At 44.4% G+C, this 18,807-nt stretch overlaps 1 protein-coding gene across 4 annotated transcripts in view; it reads right to left on the bottom strand.

Annotated features, from left to right (window-relative positions):
* LOC123982504 (C-terminal-binding protein 2) overlaps window positions 1-18,807 on the bottom strand; it is a 97,240-nt gene that overhangs the window by 25,879 nt on the left and 52,554 nt on the right. Inside the window, exon 1 of one of the 4 annotated variants that reach the window (XM_046068058.1) lies at window positions 14,698-16,510. The exons of the other annotated variants lie outside the window; for them this stretch is intronic. Within the exon in view, the coding sequence (XP_045924014.1) occupies window positions 14,698-16,510 (1,813 nt within the window). Of the gene's footprint in view, window positions 1-14,697; window positions 16,511-18,807 lie in introns of those variants that run through there. 4 annotated transcript variants of the gene reach the window in all.

Here is an 18,807-nt window from a genome sequence, read left to right on the forward strand (position 1 = left end):
GCAATAATCCAAGGAGGGTACTACCCGCCCCCCCCCCCACACACACACACACACTTTTCTTCTCCTCCTTCACTCCTTCAACCCCCCCCCTCCCCCCTCCCCCGGAATTGCTCCTGTTGGTCTGGCCCTGTTGGTGAGGGGAAGGGGTTTTTGCGGAGTGAGCTCTCACTAAGCCCCAGGCTGCATCATCTTCAGTCCATGCCTTTGAGGGCTGGGAGAAAAGCACCATACACCCGCGGTGTCCTTATGTGCGCGCACACACACACACACACACACACACACACAGCAACGTGCAGGCTGGTGATCGAATGGTGGCGGGCTGGAGAAGGCGGGGGGGGAAGACGCTTTTGTCCTTTTTTTTTATCTCCCAGGAAGAAAAGGCAGTGGCCGGGGAGCGCGATGGCTGGAAACTCTCTCTGCCGCTTCCTCTGCTGTCAGCTGCGCAACATCTATTCACTGTTCGTCTCTCTCTCTCCGTCTCCCTCTCTTTAGCTATTTTCTCCTGCCTTTGTCTTAGCTGATAATAAACCGGGAGGGGCAGAAAAAAAGATCTTGCGGCAGAAAAAAAATTCTGTCTAAATCAAAAGTGCCAGCTCGAACATGCAGAGCTGAGCTCTCTGGACTCGCACAATTTACTCCCTGGCTGTGTTCACTTCATAGGATCCGCACACATAACACACTCGAGCACAATCCCTCCTCCCTTTTCCCTCCTCCTCCTCCTCTTCCTCCTCCTTCCTTTTTTAATGTTTTATTTCTGATCTAGACTCCACAGTGTTTTAAGAACGCCTGCCCCCTTTTTCCCCCCCTCTCTCCCTCTCTCTCTCTCTCTCTCACACACACACACACTCTCTTTTGCTATCGTTTGCTCCCAGCCTCACCTCCCTCACCCTCCCGATTATTTGGTTTCCTCCTTTGCTTTTCCACTTTCATCTAGACCTCAACAACCCCCCAAACATCAGACACACACACACACACACACACACACACACTTTGCGGGTTACCGGGAAGAGATTGGAATAGTGACATACACACACTCACACTTCCCTCCCTCGCTCTGAATATGTAATACACACACATGCACATACACAGACTTTAAACCAGAAGAACAATGCAACATTCAAGCCACTCCAGCAATAACATTACAGCTGAAGAGTTGGCTGTTTTTCACACCATCAGGGAAGTCATCAGAGCCGAGTGTGTTAAGTTCACAGTTTGGTCCCCAGAGGGAAGAGGAGGGAGGAGAGAAAACTGACAGATCGCTATGCTGAATGACTGCGAGGACGAGCGGCTGAAAACACCCTGTTTAGAATAACAATGTAACCGGAGCCTCCCTGCAATTCTGCAGCACGGCCAGAGCACAGCGACGCACATGCACATAATACACACACACACACACACACACACACACACACCTCGCCGGCTGCACGACAGGCGCAACCAATAGACAAAGAGCCCGGCACGGTCACACGCCAGAACCGATTATCACTGACAGTAAAGTGGTAAGGTAGAATGGCCCGAGCAGTTTTGGCTCAGGGACTGGGTGGATGTGTCCATCCCTGTGTGAAGCCACTTTTCTCTTTTGTGCAGAATAATTGTGTGTATCCACTTTAAGTGTGTTTTAATGGGTGTGTGTGTGTTTAGGTGACTATCAGGGCTGTTGTTTCTCACTGGCAAAAGCCCAACGAGCAGAGACACAGCATGTCAGGCGAGCCGCCGTCTGTAGCAATGACACATCTGAGGGAGTGTGACCATCAAAGACAGCAGCCCCCACTTCCTGCCAGCCGGCCAGACATGCCAGACATACCGTACACACACACACCCCCACACACACACACCCCCACATTGTACACATATACACACTCTTGATGGAGTGTGGGGATACGCCTGCCCCTCTGATCTTTCTCTCTTCAATAACATTAAAGGATGTGCAGGAGGAGGGGGCCGCTGACTGACAGCAATATGTTAATATGGAAGGTGGCGGATCACAGCTTCTCAAAAGACATTCTGAATGTGGCTCCAAAAGAGTCATTCTGCGAGGTTCTGGATATTTGAAGAAGAGGCGTTATTAATCAACACTGGAGATTTTCTGAATGGCTGCCAACTTCGCAGGTCAAAAAGTCAAATATTATTACACTCCAATGTAAGCTGTTTAGATTATAGATTATATCCGACCACTGCTGATCCCTTCACAGGTATTGTTGAGGTTCAGTCCCTGAAGGATCTCAGAGGGTTTTTTTGTGATTACTTGGCCCACAATGACTGAACTTTAACAGTTTTCCAATAAAACTGACAAAACCATCATAACCATGATGATGTCATTTTGCAATAAATCTCAACTCGACTTGCTGATGAGAATTTTATGCAGTAAGTTCCAGTGAGAGTAAAAATTAACTTGTGAATCTTAGAGAATCTTAGTAGCTGCTACCCTGTACAAAAAACTAGACCAGAATTCAAACACACTTCTGTGACTTTCTTTTTACCCCAATCTAGTCCTTACAGTAACCTCAGTGCCTCCTTGAATGCAATGTAGAGTTGTCAGCTCCACCAATCAAATGATTAGTTTTGGGTATCAGATAGGAGATGGTTAATTTTTTTACATTTTAAAATGGTCAATGGCAAGTGCTGCCTGAAAAGACAAGTTGAGGGGAGGCCAGACTTTTTATTTATCTTTAGCTTATAAAAGCAGTTCTGTTCTGGATTGTTGTGCATGAAACTGCAGTTTGACAATTTTTTGTGTTAAATTAGTGGGGATCTGAAAACAAAATGCTAAATCTCTAAAATATCCCAAGGAGTGGTTGAGTTTGTGTTAATTCTTGTGATCACTAGTTGAGAAATTCCTAGAGGGACTGGCTCCCTGAAGATCTGCTTGTGATCTCTCCAGTAGGTGCCATGGCTGACAGTCAGAGGCTGATGAGTTCAAAGCGATGCAGGTCTCACTGGACAAAGCTGGTATGGGTTACGTGCAGCCACAGGCCTCGTGCGAACAAATGCTATATGCTCCTGACTCTGGCAGTTGACGTGCATGTCGTTACATGTTTGGAGGGGGCGAGTAAACATGAGAACAGATTGACACAGCAGGTCCTTCCCACACCAACACACACTTCCTCTTTCAGATGTAGAACAGCCAGACTTGGGTCTAAACCAGTATTGAAGGCTACATCTGTTCGCCCCTCAGCCTCTGTTGCCATACAGCAAAGCCACAACCGCACCTCAGAGCAAAAGCATTTGTGCCTGCGCATACCCAGATATTACTACTCAAACCTGATGCAGAACCACACACACATTATTCAGATGAATTTATGACCTAAAGTAAAGCTAATCAATACTCAAACTCATTATGCATTTATTGTTTTTAGTTCTTTTTCCTCTCCAAAATATGTGAACTTTAGTTGAATACATAAAACTGGTGAAAATCTGATGTAAAAAATTCAATGCACTAAAATACTGTCTTTTTTTTGTACTTGGAAGTTTTCTGATTTATAGTCTGCTCATTTGCCTTTTCTCCTCTCTTCTTTCATTTTTCTAATTTTTTATTTCATTCTGACCAGTCATTGTGTAAACACCGGTGATCCACCTTTTCTTGGATGCTTAAGCATGCACAAGGACTTAAAATCTGGGTAAAAATCTGTTCAAACCAATCTGCTTCTATTTAAAAATCTGGTTAGTTTTCTTCATAAAAAGTAAAAATCTGTATAAAATGAAAATTAATATAAAATTAAACTACAAATCCACGGTTATTGGCAAAAGAGCCTCTGTACTATTTTTCCTTAGATGCATTTTTCTTTTTGAGGCATAATAATAAATTTTTTATTTCAAATTCAGAGTTAAAAAATTCAGTTCAGAGTCTACATTCCCATCTCCCGCCTGCCGCATGACTTCTTAAAGCCCTAACCTTTGGCACAGTGAGACATCAAGAGCAGCGGTCAGGGCCCGAACCTCGTTACAGTCTGTGTAGATTTACCATTGAGAGGGAGCCCTCTTCTTTAACCAGCCTAATTATACTGTAAGCACCCTTTTCCTGTAAGCACTGGAACTTGGCTGCTGAGAGGATGCTGGATGTAGAGGCCTGTTAAATCCCCCTAAAGCACTTAAAGGGATTTTAAGAAAGCAGTGTATTGTTACTGTACTGACTTTTTGTAAGTTTAACTTGGTATCCAGAGTATGTTCTGTCTTATATGCTTATGTTCCTAGTGCTTTGTAAATAAAGGGTCAGTTTGCCCAAATTATAAGACATTTTCTCAAATACCTCTAGCGGTATCTAAAAAAGCACAGTTTTGGTTTGATGTGCTCAAGTTTTAAGATGCCTGTCAAAATGTCAATATCTCAAAATCGGTGCAAATAAAACCAGAACTATTTGCATTGCTATGTACAACTAGATGTAAGTGAGAAAATAAGTAAGTTTAAAAATATCAATATGTACTCATTTTGCCTTGTGTAGTCCAGTTGAATCGGTTTGCCTGCCACTTGGTACAATTTGTTTGGGCAGATCTGAACACAGCAGTTGTTCTCTGCACAAACACACCAAGTACCCTTTGAAGTAAGTGGTCTCGGTCCAGTCACAAAAAAAATTCTGGAGTGGTTTGTTTGCGGTGTAAATGTGATCTAACCTCAATCAGACACAAATACAAGGCATGCTCTGCAAGTCAGGGGTAAACAGCTCCTGTAGACATTTATAGATTGCATACTGAGATGCGGATGAGCAAAATCGACGGTCGCTTGCAGCATGACTTAAGGTCTGACCTGGACTAGCAACAAAGTGTGTTGCCTTCTTGATCTTTGGTATATTTTCTCTCTCATTCCCGACCCGGATACATGACTAATCAGTAGAATGTTTCCCCTTGGCTGAACTAAGGAGAAAACGCAGCAAGTATACAAACCCATTATTCTGATGAGAGCAAAAAAACTATAGGTTTGAAAACACCCTTAGATTCCAACTGGGCAACTCTTCCTTGTACCCCATGCATAGTGAATGAATAATGCAATATCATCTTAGCTAAAGGTCATATTTGTTCGCTCAACAACTTTAGTTTAGGAGCGTAAACCTCTGAGGAAACAAGCTGTGAGTGGATCCAACCAAAATATCAGGAGAGTCGCTCCTTATAACATAACATACTGTACAACACAGATACATGCTGATAAGAGGTTTATCCTTTTGCTCTATAAAAACATCCAAAAGTCCCCAGAGATTTTCTTTGTCCTTTATGCTCAGTGACACTTCTTTTTAGTATTTAGGTGTAAGATGGCTGGTCTTCAGGGGACTGGTCATTCTTGGTGTGACGAGAGGTGGAGAGAGGGCGGAAAAGAGAGCAGCACTAATGTAGTTTTTGGTGACTCAAGTCTAATTTCCCCATGGTGAATATTTATTTAGGAGGCCCAGGTTTATCCACTGAGAGGCACCTGCCTCTCAGCAGCCAGGGTAAATAACACCCCCTAGGCATGTATGCAGACACACACACATACTCGCAAGAGCCCCCACCCCCTCAGCAGCGGTCCAGATAACAACCCTGAGTCAACACTGCCTCTCTCTGCTTTTTGTTTTCTCTGCCTCCCCTCCTCTCTTCCCCTCCCACGTTCCAATCCCTGCGGAACTGTGAGGACCGGGGCTGAAAAGATGCAGGGATGAGGGACAGAGAGATAGTGAAAGAGAAAGAGCGAGGGAGGAGGGCTAAATTACAGCATGGGAATGCAAATGAGTGTATTTTATTTGGGGGGAGCCAAGGAGGGCAAGCAGGCTTTATTTTCCAGGCAGGAACAGCCCCCCTGTGGCCTCTGGATCTGTTGCAGTGAAGGGAAGAAAAGCGAACATTCTCACTCTGGCTTTTTACTTGGGGTGGAATAAAAAAAGAAATATAACAAATATAAAACCCACAACTCTCAGAGGCTGGTGCAGTCATAAAATAAAATGATATTTTGCTGCGCTTTCATGCCGCCACCACTGCCGCCGCCTCCTCTTCACATCCCTCCTTCACTCCCTCCCCCCTGCTCTTCGTCCCGCTCTACCCACTGCAGAGACACACTAAAGTTGCTGAAATATGGGCACAAATCACAGCCTGACCAAACACAGCACTGCCACCTCCCCCCATCTGGAAAAACAAAGTGAGAAAGTGAGCGCGTGCAAGAGGGAACAGGACGAGGACAGAGGAAGCTGAGTGAGCCAGCTGCAGGTGGTCTCCAGATGTGGTGGCTCTGGGGACGGGCCACTCTGGCGCTGTTAAGGGCGACTCAGAGCGCCCTCCTTCCCCTTTTCCTTCCATTGCTCCTCCTCCTCTCTCAGTGACAGGAGCCATCTGGCCTGGCAGAGAGAGAGGAGACGCAGCAGAGACTCCCACCCTCCCAAGTGTGGCCCCTGCGTGCCACTCAGTGGAGTGCACAAGTAAATAAAATGCACACACACACACACACACACACACACACACACTACCCCCCGCTTTCCCCCCGAAGCTGTCACATGGCTATTAACCCATAGAAGCTGCGGCCCAGCTGTGCTCCATTACGATAAATACACCAGGGTCGAGGGGTCTTGTCAGCCAGGAGTCAGCCATCAGAAAGTATGAGGTGTCCACTTACAGCCTTTTAAAGCTCACTTTGCTAAAGAGTTACAGCCATTTTCATCATCATAACCCCCTTGCTCCTACACCCTCTGGAAAGAAACTCCCACCCACCTACTCATCCACCTCCCTCCACCATAGCAGATGATATTTCACACGTCCTCTGGCAGAGCAGACCCCTTCTCCACCACCCAACATATCCCCAAACCCACTGTAACAGGAGTTTACACACGATATGACACCTGGAACACCTGACACCTCCCAGCCACACCGACGCTGCCCTACTTCCTGTACGCTGTCAGCCAATGCATTTCACTTGTTAAAGCGCAATTACATGCAAGTAACAACATGTCCTAAGCGAAAAAACTATTGCATAGACTCAAAAATATTTCCTAGTAGACAAAAAATTGTAGTTGTTTTATTCAGGAAAATAAAATAGCTTTCCGCTCTCCCATTGTCAGTCATTACAACTTTGTTAAGAATACTTTCGGAAAAGGTTAGTCAGTTAAATCCCTGGCTGCTTACTGCAGGTACATTTGGTCTTTGTATGGCTTGGGAATACTCTAAAAGGATTCCTGAGTAATTGTCTATGCAGTAGAAATTGGGAATGGAGGAAAATGGACTGTAATGACTGAAAGGGTACCGGGTAGAAGCAACATAATGGCCAACGAGAGCGATGCAGGGTTAATGCTGGACTGTTCTCTCAGATATTACTGAACGTGTCCAATTAGCATGTACAACATATGAAAAAGGGAAGGAGGGGTTTGCCCTTGAGTAGTTTTTATTTATTCTATTAGTTCATTATCTTTGCATCTGCTCTCTGGCATACTCTTAAGTCTCTGTCCTTCAGGAAAACCGCAATCAGCTTGCCCGTTAAACAAATAAAGACACTAATGTCAGCAAATAATGGACAGAAGTATTCTTATGTGAGTAAAATGTCCTAAAGAAAAAAACAACAACACAGAGCTCCGGATCTTGAAGGATTTTCCCCCCTTATCCTTCCTGCCCATTTTACATTTTCTCACATGGGAGATGTTTTGAGATTTCCGCAGTGTTTGCTGGCTGCTGAGCTGAATGAATGGCAACCAGAAGCATTGATTTGCAACGTGGGCCGCGGATCAAACCACAGGACAAAAGACTAGGCAGGAGGACAGTGGAGGAACACAGTGGGCCACATGGGAAACTAATGACAACTGGTCGATCGGGACGACCACAACTGACCACAGTCGCGCTCGTTCCAGGAAGGAACAGATCTCACAACACGGGACAAGAAAGGCTAGATAAATCAGCTGCAACTACACAATGAGGCGGCCCACTGTGGTGGTAAAAGGAACGAGTTCTTTGAGGAGAAAAATATCCACAGGAACACAGATTACTGTTCTACCATTTCATTCCTTTTCTTCTCTTCCTCAATCTTTTTCCTCTGTCCTCTTCCTTTCCCCAGCCCCTCCTCACTGGCCACAGACCATGAGGAAAGTAAATATGTGTGTGAGGCAAAGCAATCGGTTAACCTTTGAAATACCCTGGCAATGAGATCTGCCGCTCTTTACTCTTTTCAGCTGCAAAAAAAAAGGAAGAAGAGAAGAAAAAAAACACAAGGTTGGCCACCACTTCAGAGGGGATATTCAATATCCATGAGCTTTTTCATTTCACACTGATGAATAATTCAGGGTGACCTGCCCACCACTGAGTGAGAGAGAAAAGAGGGGGAGGGAGACAAAAAAAAGAGAAGGACTAGGGAGGTGCGCAGAGGTAGTTGTCTGTTTTAGTGGATGCAGCTGTTGCCGTTCGACATGCACAAAACCAATCTCCTCCCCAGCTGCCGCGGAGAGAGGAATAATACATGGCAGAATTGACGACAGATAATTGGGGAGATTATATCAAAGTGCTGCCATTCTTACAGCGCAAGCAGTGAGCACACATTATTGCCATCCTGTAAACAAAACAGCCATGGGATAGGGAGACTAGTAGAATAAACATGACAATGCGATCTCCCAAAATAGCTGGTAGATTCTCCTCACCAATCATAACATACCAAGATGAGCACACACAAACATGCATCGTCACACTCCTTATCTCACCATTAGCACTTAGCAGTCACCTTTAGGCCTGTGGAAGAGCAATTCCATTCAGCTGACCTCTAGTCATCGCAACACAACCTGAAATATGTCTCAAAAAATGTGAAAGATATAGCTACTTCCTTCAAGCCTGAATTTTTTCAGCTCATTTTTTTGGTCATTTCAAATCTAATTTAGGACCCATTTCATTAATAATATTAACGCCATTTCACACCATTTCCTCAGAAATATAGGTTCAGGCAGTCAGAAATACTTTATTGACCACCCCACTGACCCTGACATGGCTCATAAATAAGTCTGGGATAAAAACGTCTGTCTCACATAAACACATTTGATCGACGAAAACTCAAGTGTTGCAAACTCATAATACTTTTAAAGACCCATTGACATTTGATAGTAGCAGCAGCAGCAGCACAGTAGATGAGATAGAGAAAACCCTCTACACTCGAGGCCCACTTTCGGATCAGGGATGCTACTTCTGACCCTGTGCAGAGGTCAGCTGCTAATATCGTGCATGCACACAAACACATGCACAAAACACTCAAGCTGTCACAAGCAGGGGGAGACCAGCTGTTCCTCATTCACTTGAAGGCTCCGTTCCCTCCATGGGTTGGCTGGCTTTGCAGAAACCATTAATCCCTCTGTGAACGAACCGAGGGTTTGGAAAGATCAACCATGAGAAAACAGCGAGGGAGGGGTGTGCGGGGCGAGAGGAGAACACTTTTTTCTTTCGCTTGTTTTTTTTTTCCTGAGAAAAAACTACTGCAGTGGAAAAATAGATTTTCCTGGCCATATTTCCCCGGGGACACAAACAATACAGAGGCCAAGTGGAGATGGAGCAACAGATAGTTCATGTAACATTTACCAGCTTCTCGGGAAACTGGAGACACATGACAGAAGGACTGCACACAGATAAGCGTTTAACAATCTACAGATGAACAGTGGCCTTTTAACAGCACAGTCATCGCAGGAGCATACATTGCTGAAAGAAAAATATTTTTCATTGTTTTGGATTTGCACTTGCACACCAGCGCATCAGGTTTGAAATTAAGCAATGACTATGAGGTCTGAGCGCCCACTTTTAAACTTTTAATTTGAAGTGGTGACCTTTTGGTTCCACTGAGCCCTTTTATATAGTCTTCAAATTTTAGGACAATAAAGCAGAACAACGGCCCTAAAGATGCAGACATGACAAACCGCATTTTTTATGGAACAGTTGAGTATGCTTGACAGACCAAGACCTGAAGTCACATGATCTCACACCAACTGATTTAGTTTATTAAAATTGTTGTTAAGTTGTCTGTTTAATTTCTGTACCCTCAGTAGTACACACAAAGGGTTACAATTCTTACACTTGACACATGAAACACTTAATTAAAGCTGAAAGTAATTGTAAGTAAGTAAACTTTAACCTCATCTCATTTCATTTCAAATTCAATGTGCTGGAGACAGACCCAACACGACAAAATGTCTAAATATGCATGTTTTGCATAGACACAGTAAATCAATGCATATACATGGTAATGAACGATATTAATAAAAGAGCAGGGCTAGAGTGATTATTATACAGCTAAATTCCCTGTAATAACCCCTGACCAATGCCATGTGAGCTGAAACCTCTTGTCTGTCTCCACTCATTCATATCAGAGGGATTAGTGAGGATGACACAGACTCCCACTAACACGTGACGCCTGTATAGTAGAATCTGAACACACACACACAAACACACACGTATCCATTCTAGAACTCATACACGCACAAACACACACAGATGGCCGATAGGATTTCCCCACTCTAATTCTCAGCCTATTCCTAGACAGGTAACATAAGCCACTATCCCTCCACAGTAACAGCCCCTAACCCATTACCGCATCAAGAAAAAGTAAGGAGGGGGGGTCGATATACAGGGCAGCCAGGAAGTATTGGGACAGTGATACATTTTTGTTGTGTTGCCTGTATTCCATATCATTGGAGTTTAAATAAAACTACCTTTTCCCCCCCCTTTTTCTTTTAATGCTTACACCCACACCAGATAAACACTATGGTAACTGTAGTCTTTCTTAGTCACCCATTCTTGGGGGTCAAAAAGTAATTGGGCAAGTTAACACACATTTTCATATTTAATTAGCAGTCAGTGACTGATGATAATCTAAAATCGATGACCCATTGACACGCCACTTGCTTGTGTTTTACCGTCACTCTGGTCTTCCACAAGTGAAACACATGATCAGTTGGATTGGGATCAGGTGACTGACTCTTGATGTCAGGTATTAAGACTCACTATACAAAAACACTATAAAAAAACCACTCTTTTCTTTACGCTTAGGATCATTAATCTATGAATATTTATAAACAGGGTTACCAGTCCGACACTGTTCACCCAATAAACCTAAAACAGCCTTGTCACTGTTTAATTATACATCCAATGTGCTAAAGTAGAGGCCAAACAATGACAATCAGCACTCTCCTAATACTTCTCGAATGCACATTATATGCACAGTAAATAGTGCTTGTCAAAAGGAAGAAAGAGACAGATAGAGGAAACTTAGTGTCTTGTCCCCATGTCCTGCTGTCACATCCAGCCGGCCTCAGATGAAGACAAACACTTCCTGCTGCTGAGAGGGGAACATCCGTGGTCTGTGTATATGTGTGGCAGGATAGTGGGGGTCAACAGCATTGTGTGTAGTCCACAAAAGCACACACACATGTCCATATATCAAACGGCACAAACACTTTGGAGCTATTCATTTGAGGCAACATAAGATCAAATCAAATCAAAGCACCCTCATACAATGAAAAGGTACAGGGGCAGCACAGGAACACAGACACCACTTTGTATCTAAAAACACACAAAAAAATACAGGGGTGTCCAGAAACAAAGTTTAAGGCCACACTGACACACAAGGAGTGTTTTCTTCCTGACTAGCCAGTGGAAAACAGGCAGGAGTGCACACTGAAATCAATGTCAGACACCTGAACAAAGCAGTTTAGCCAAGGACAGCTGAGAGCACGTTAGGCATGCATCCTCGTGAATGTCCTTCCAAATACAGGCAGGGAAATTAAAATCCCATTCAGGCCCCCACGGGAGTCATGCAGTGGAAGGTTACATAACTGTCGGCCGCAACAGTGATGGCTTCCTGTCAAAAAGGAAAAAAAAGGGGATCTGCCCTGTTTTGACTAACCTCCCAGGAAAGAGCGGATACAACCTGGGCACAGTGGAACAAGTAGAAAAGACTTATACAGGTGAACACGTCAACTGACAAATGCCATATGGCTACAAGGAGCTCTTGCCAAGTTCTGGTCTTTCTCCTTCCTGTAAGCTACACACCATGCCCTTAAACACACTGCCAGCTAATTCTCCAGCCCAGAAAAGTACAGCTGAAGATGTTCTGTGGATTATCTCTGCAAGGAAACCACGTGCTGGCATTTGTGGACAAATGCAAGGGTCCACCTTAATTAATCTACTGAGCATGCACACAATGCAGGCTACTAGCCAATCACATCTCTAGCAAGCGGGTTGGCTATTCTGCTTCACGTGACATTGAAGTTAGGTTTACCCACCTGTGCTGCTCTGTGGGATGCTACTGACAGACAACTCCATGGCCAATGCGAGTGCTGCAAGGCGCTCTCCCTGCTTTGAGAGGAAGGGAACTGGTGCAACTAAGCTCAACTCGACCGTTTAATGCCATTATTAACACTACTTACAGCTTTAGCCAACCAAGACAGTGCCCAGCTGAGAGGAGTACAGGGCCCTCCCACCTGCACCTTTTACATAAATATTTAAGGAGCTACTAATTTCACTCTGGCACTAAAAAAATAAATTATTATGGAACTATTTGAAAATGTGGATCCATCAGAAGCTATGTGTAAATGTAATCTTTGATGTAATATGATAAAGTGAAGACTGGTTTGTTGTGGAAGAACAACCAATTTATTCAGTAGGTGCAAAAGGAATAATGTGTCAACTTTTCATCAATATGCATGTCTGAACATAAAATACCATGCATGTAACAAGAGAGTCTCTTGTCTGGTGTGCTAGAGCCTTCTCTTGAGATGTAAATGGCTCAGAGAGAGATAGAGAGAGAGGGAAAGAGACTAGGAGAAATGTTTTCATTAAGTGCCCTTCAACATCTTGTTTTTTTTCACTCAATTTTCTCTTGCTCCAAACTGCAAATGGCTGTTGAAAATAATAATAATAATAATAATAATAATAATAATAATAAAAATAAGTGCAAAAAATAAATGTGCATGCAGGGCTTCACTTTTTCCCTTCCCTTAAATGTGAAGATTATCTATCTCCGATTACCACCAAAACCTGGGTTGCCTAGCAACACACAATTAACAAGTATGTTTTCCGATCGACGGCAAGGACTGCCCATTATCAGATGAAGTTACTGAAGCAACAAATGTCAGCTACATGCAAATGAGTTTGTTGTGCTAAAAGTGTCGTTGGGGGGGCTTGTGACCTTGGAAAGCAGCATATATTAGCATGAAACGCAAAAAAGGACTTCAACCTCCTCAATCTTGCACCTCACTTCTTATTTCCTTGACAACACATGAAGGGAAGCCACTTCATAAAAGTCATTACTCTATAACAAGTGCAGCAACCCACAGACCCATTAGAGATGCAGGCAAGATGCAGGGTTATATGGCTAAAAGCAAGGTTAAAAGATTTAATTCTTCACTAAGCTCATCAGAACTCATCAGCAGGGAAATATATCAACTTGTTAAGGGAAAACAAAAAGGCCTTTCTGTATATAAATAAGCTGAGATGATGCCCTGCTTGAGAATTCACACTCACAGTAAACTGAGCATAAAAAGCTGCCACACTATTAGTATTAACTTCATATGAGACAAACAAGCTCAACATTTATGTATTCTGTGAGGCCAGTTTTGTCTTGAATTATTGTACGCAGCAGCATGGTTAAGAGACCTTCAAAAGCGGAACATTTCTTTCATTACTCTCACTCTATAAAAAAGTAAATCAGTTCTTAAAAATTGTCAATCATGTTAATGTCTTATATACTGCTTCAACTATGGGATTTGTTTTTGAAAAATTAGCAAGTTAGTGAAAACAGCACAGAGAAGAAGAAATTCACTTTCTACTACTTTTCAAATTGAGCAGTTAGAGAACAAATTTCCTTTACTGTCTGAGGTGAGAATGATTGAGTATATTGTAAGTATAGCAAACAAATAAAATAAATGTAAGAATTTTTAGCGTCACTACTATGAAATCAGAATTTCAAGACAGACAGGGTGTCTACAAAAACAGTTTCCTATTATAGTGTACACAATTATACATCCAATTATTGTAATTGGATTTGAGGCAGTTAATCCCCTGATTAGGAGAGAGTACAGTGTAAAATAGAATGAAGGTAACTCTACATCATAGAAATAAACTTCTCCATACTAAAGACAAACGTTTGTGTTTCTGACATTTACTAACTCCATATTAAGAGAACAACTAGTTAACACTATCCTGTATCTGGTTGTTGTTTTCTTGCCAAATTATTCTGCAAGTGCTCACCAATGTTTATTGTAAAATTTTCACCACAGCAAGTGAACAAACCATGTACAAGAAACCTTCAATAAGGAAGGTGGGGCTTCAAAACAACTCCAAAAGCAAACCATTGCTTCAAAAAGATTCTGACCAATAAACTAAGGGAAAGGAAAAGACAAAAATACTGACCTCATTAACGTGCTGCGCATAAAAAATATTTTAACTTGGTGATGAGACAGGTTCCCCTCCGGCAAATGACATAACTGTTGCAATACATGTATAAATAGTTGCATAATTAAAAAAAAAACACCTCTCAAAGCAAAGCTGCTTAACTTGTCAGATGCATCTTACATGCGGCTACTCCATTTAAAAAGAACTGTCTGACTGTCTGATTTTTTGTAGTATGCCAAAAACAAATCTATCATACACAGAATTAAATCTCACTATGCATCTAATCTATGAAATCAGAAAAACAAAAGTATTACCAATACCTACAGAAAAAATATAAATCAGCAACAAGGACAGAGGAGAGAGGGTTTGAAGAAATTAGTAAGGTGAGGTTTGACATTACTTGTGTCAGGTGTGGGGGCCATGGTTGAGACTATGACAGGTGGACCAGTGCGACGTCCTACCATCTTGGTGTTGTTTTGGTATTGCGCTTGGAGAGTGGAGGAAGAAGTTACGGGAACAATTGTGTTTTCAGGAGCAGCATTGATCCCTTTCCGGAGAAGTTGGGGGCTGTGAAGAGGGCTTTGCGCTGCTACTGGCGATGTTAGGGGAAGGTTGGGGGCTCTCTTCATCAGCTCCATGGGGGAATAGGAGCCAGAGAAGGTTTTGGGCGCCAATCCAGGGGTGCCCGGAGCTGGTGGAGGCTGTTGTCCAAGAGCAGACATGGCAAGACCGGTGTGGGCATTGTACATGTTGAGGGGTCTTCCCTGAGTCATACCACTGCTATATCCTCCAGGGCTAACTGGGAATGCTCCAGTTGCCATGGGTCGTGCTCCTGGGTAGGTGGTGGTCTCCAGGAGGTGTTGGGAGGGTGCGCTGCTGGGTCTTCTCCCAAGAAACTCTCCCATCCTGGGGGACACAGTCTGGATGGTGGTGGGAGGTTGCTGCATCAGGCTGGGGTCCATGGTCAAACCCTGAGGCTGCATGTAGAGGTCACTGCGGTGGGTGAAGCTGTTGGATCGGGCACGTGTTGCCATTCCGCCTGCCTTGCAACCAAGCACCACACGGGACAGAACACGGGCTTGGGCCAAGTTAGGGGCCACAGAGCGGACATCATGGTCCTCCATCATTCCCAGCGTGGCAGTGGAATCAAAGCCATGTTGCAGCAGGAGAGTGATGGTGCTCTCAGCCAAGCCTTCAGCTCGCAGGAAAGACAAAAAGGTAGGGTCCACCATCTTCTTAGGGTCTGCAGCACTGGGATGGTGAGATGGCAGGCTGGATGTCATTCCAGCTGTGGCAGCCACCATGGCTGAGCTGGGGTCATAGTTTGGGTCATAAGGCAGCCTTTGGGAGGCCACAGCTCCATAACCCCGGGGGAGAGCTCCGTCCATTCCCTGAGAAGCGGGGTCCACCACAGATCTGGTGGCAGCTGGCTGGCAGGGGTCCAGTGACAAGCTGTTGATTATGTTATAAGCTTGATGATCAGAGAAAGACGGTGGCTCAGCAGCGTAAATAGGAAGATGGGGCTGAACCCCGTAGAATGCGGGAGAGGGAGACCTGCCACCAATACGCTGGCCGTCTGGGATCATCTTAGATCCCAGAGTTTCCCTGTACAAACGGCTCAGCTCATGAACAGGAGGGGGAGGAGGTGGCGGAAGAGGCGGGGGGGGGGGGGGGGGAGGGGGCATAGTGGTAGACGTAGAGGCAAGCACGGAAGGTGTAGCCCTTGCCTGTCCTTGATCCCAGATAGTCCTCACCCCCCCAGCACTGGGCCCATAATGCAAGGCTGATCTGGTGAGCATGTGCTGGTTATCCCTATAAAACCCAGACTCTTCATGCGGTTGACCAGATAAGGTAGTGTCAGCCAGGTAATAATCCTGAGGTGGTGCAGAGGCCCGGCCTGCCATCAGTTGCCTAAGGTAGATGCTGTTGCTCAGATCAGGCATAGAGTTCTTCCTCAGTAGCTGCTGCACATGCCGGTCCTGCTGGATCGGCCTATACAGCGATGGCTGGAGGACTGGATCCTGTTTCTCACCAAGACCTAAGTGAAAACAAATTCCACAGTCTTCCCCGCCGAGTGCCAAAGAATTCCTATGCCCTGCAATGTTGCCACAGTAGTGACAGCGACTTGCAGTCCTCTTCTGGCCTTCAGTCCATTGAAGACCCCGCTGGCCCAGAGCGCCAACAAAATGCGACTGCTCACTTGAGTTAGGCATCAGTGAAGACAATAAAGACCGCTATAAAAGCGGAAAATAGGCCCTGGTATTGTGTTTCAACTCTCCAGTTACACTCACCCCCAGTCAAAAGGGAGGACTGGAGAGGAGAGGAGAAAAGGTGAAGCATGAGGTACCCTTTTACCTGATCTGCAGCTGTAGGTCCCCCCTCCCCTCACTCTTAAGGCTGTGCTATCATGTAGCTCCCTGCTGGCAGCCTATCTAAATAATTCAGCCCTGGAAACATTAGAAATCCATGAGGAGAGAGGCACAACATGACAAACAGAGAGAGTACACATATACATGCAGAAAGAAAAAAAACAACAAAACAAAACCACACCTTTAGGGCGCAGCTCTATTCCATTCTACAGCAGGGGCCATGTTTGTGCTGGGCATGACGCTTAAATTCCAAACAAAGACAGAGGGTAAAGAAATTAGGGGTAAAACCACATGCTGGACAATGCAAACAGAAAAGAAGGAGGGGTCGACACACGCTAATCCAATGGGGTTGATGCACGCCATTGGCAGGGATAGTTCTCTCCTCCACAGCGTTTGTCACAAGGGGATTAGCGTCAAACTAAAACCTGCTTAAATCCACTGCCCCCTGTGACATCACTTGAACCAGATAGTGTACACAGCCAGCACGCTGCTGAGGCCCCTGAATGTGATCCCGGAGTGTAAAGCTACAGTGTTTATGGTGCTTAGTGGTTACTACTTCGATGGCCTGCAGCCGGCATCCCACTGGGCATGAATGGTCGTGCCCAGAGGGACCGGGGAGGGTGGGAACTGACCAGCTTGCTGTGTGTCCCTATAGAGAGAGAAGGGGGGGGGGGGGGGGGGGGGGGGGGGGGGGGGGGGCGGGGGGGGGGGGGGGGGGGTACAAAGATCAGACACACATGTACTACCAAAGGGGGCCAGGAGATGCTCCACTCAAACCATGGAGAGTGGACTCCTCTACTGGACAAAAAGGAAAAAAATCACATATGTATAGGCATATACATACAAATGCCCATACAGAGAAGAGGAAAAAGCATGCAACCATGCAGGGTCTTTGTAATCAATCAAGTTGTATCATTTATCAAGGTTCGAGTCATTTTTTATTTTTATCCATATATATATTAGGGCTAAAATGATTTATATCAGATGAATCAAAAAAAGAATGACAATTCTAACTTCCAAGATGACATCTTCAAATTGCTTGGTTTGCTTGACCAACTGTTAAAGACCCAGAAGACACTCGGAGAAAAGCAACAGGAGTTATAAAGAAAAATATTTATATCTTGAAAAGTGTCCCGTATTACTGTCAAAACAAGGCCATGCAATGTTTGCTTCACAACATTTTGCTTTACAAAATGAATCAGCATGAACTGCAGTTGAGTCTTATTTCCCTTCACAGAGCTTGCACTTTGCTACTACATACACCAGATGTACAACAGAGCAGATGTGGCTTATCTGAGATGTTGGCATCAGAGAGATAATAACTGCCGGTGTTTACTTTCCGTGACAAGAGCAATGCGAACAAAAAACAGCAGCAGGAGGAGAAGAAAAGGGAGCTTTGATAAGTGTGTGATGAGAAAGAAGCTGATAAGATGGGAGGCTGCCTGCCTTGACTTCACCTCTCAGACAGACAGCGTGGGATAGGACAAGGCAGGAGGGGAAAGGTATATGATTGGACTGCACTGGACTGTGACAACTAGATGGCTTCAAGCCTTTTTTATTCTGTGCTTTATTTCTGTTGAAATTGGCAACAGAGACTTAAAGGAAGAGTTTTTGCATCAAGCCGCCAACTGACATCATCTGGATGCTCCTGAAGCTGAGAAACAGAGACAGCGTGACTGAGATGGTCTAAATTTATTACTGTTTAGGAGTGACAAAAGACTGCTAGAGTAGTCTGTGTCTTTGTGTTGTCCCACTACCTGTCAAGAGAAATGCTATAACAAGCTGGTTTTCGTTTTAGAGCTTGTGATGCAATCATGATATAATATCAAAAACAAACATTAAGGACATTAAGTAGGTAAAAATTTCTTTCATTAGAGGTAAAGCAGTGATTTCTCAGGGTTGTCCTCCCAGGTCTGAGTCTCCCTGCACTTTTTTGTCAGCTGTAAAACACACCATAAATCACTGTGTTGTATCTCTCGATGGCAATCGCAAACAATAACTTCTTGTAATAAGCCCCTTCTAGGGCCGTGTGTCACTCAGATCCCCGCTTCCTGACAAAATATTAATAACAATAATAAACATCTCAAGTACGGTCTAGGCTAGTGTTGCTAAAACTGGAACAAGGATGTGGCATATCATAT

Source organism: Micropterus dolomieu, linkage group LG14, assembly GCF_021292245.1.
Source record: "Micropterus dolomieu isolate WLL.071019.BEF.003 ecotype Adirondacks linkage group LG14, ASM2129224v1, whole genome shotgun sequence".
Lineage (NCBI taxonomy): Eukaryota > Metazoa > Chordata > Actinopteri > Centrarchiformes > Centrarchidae > Micropterus > Micropterus dolomieu.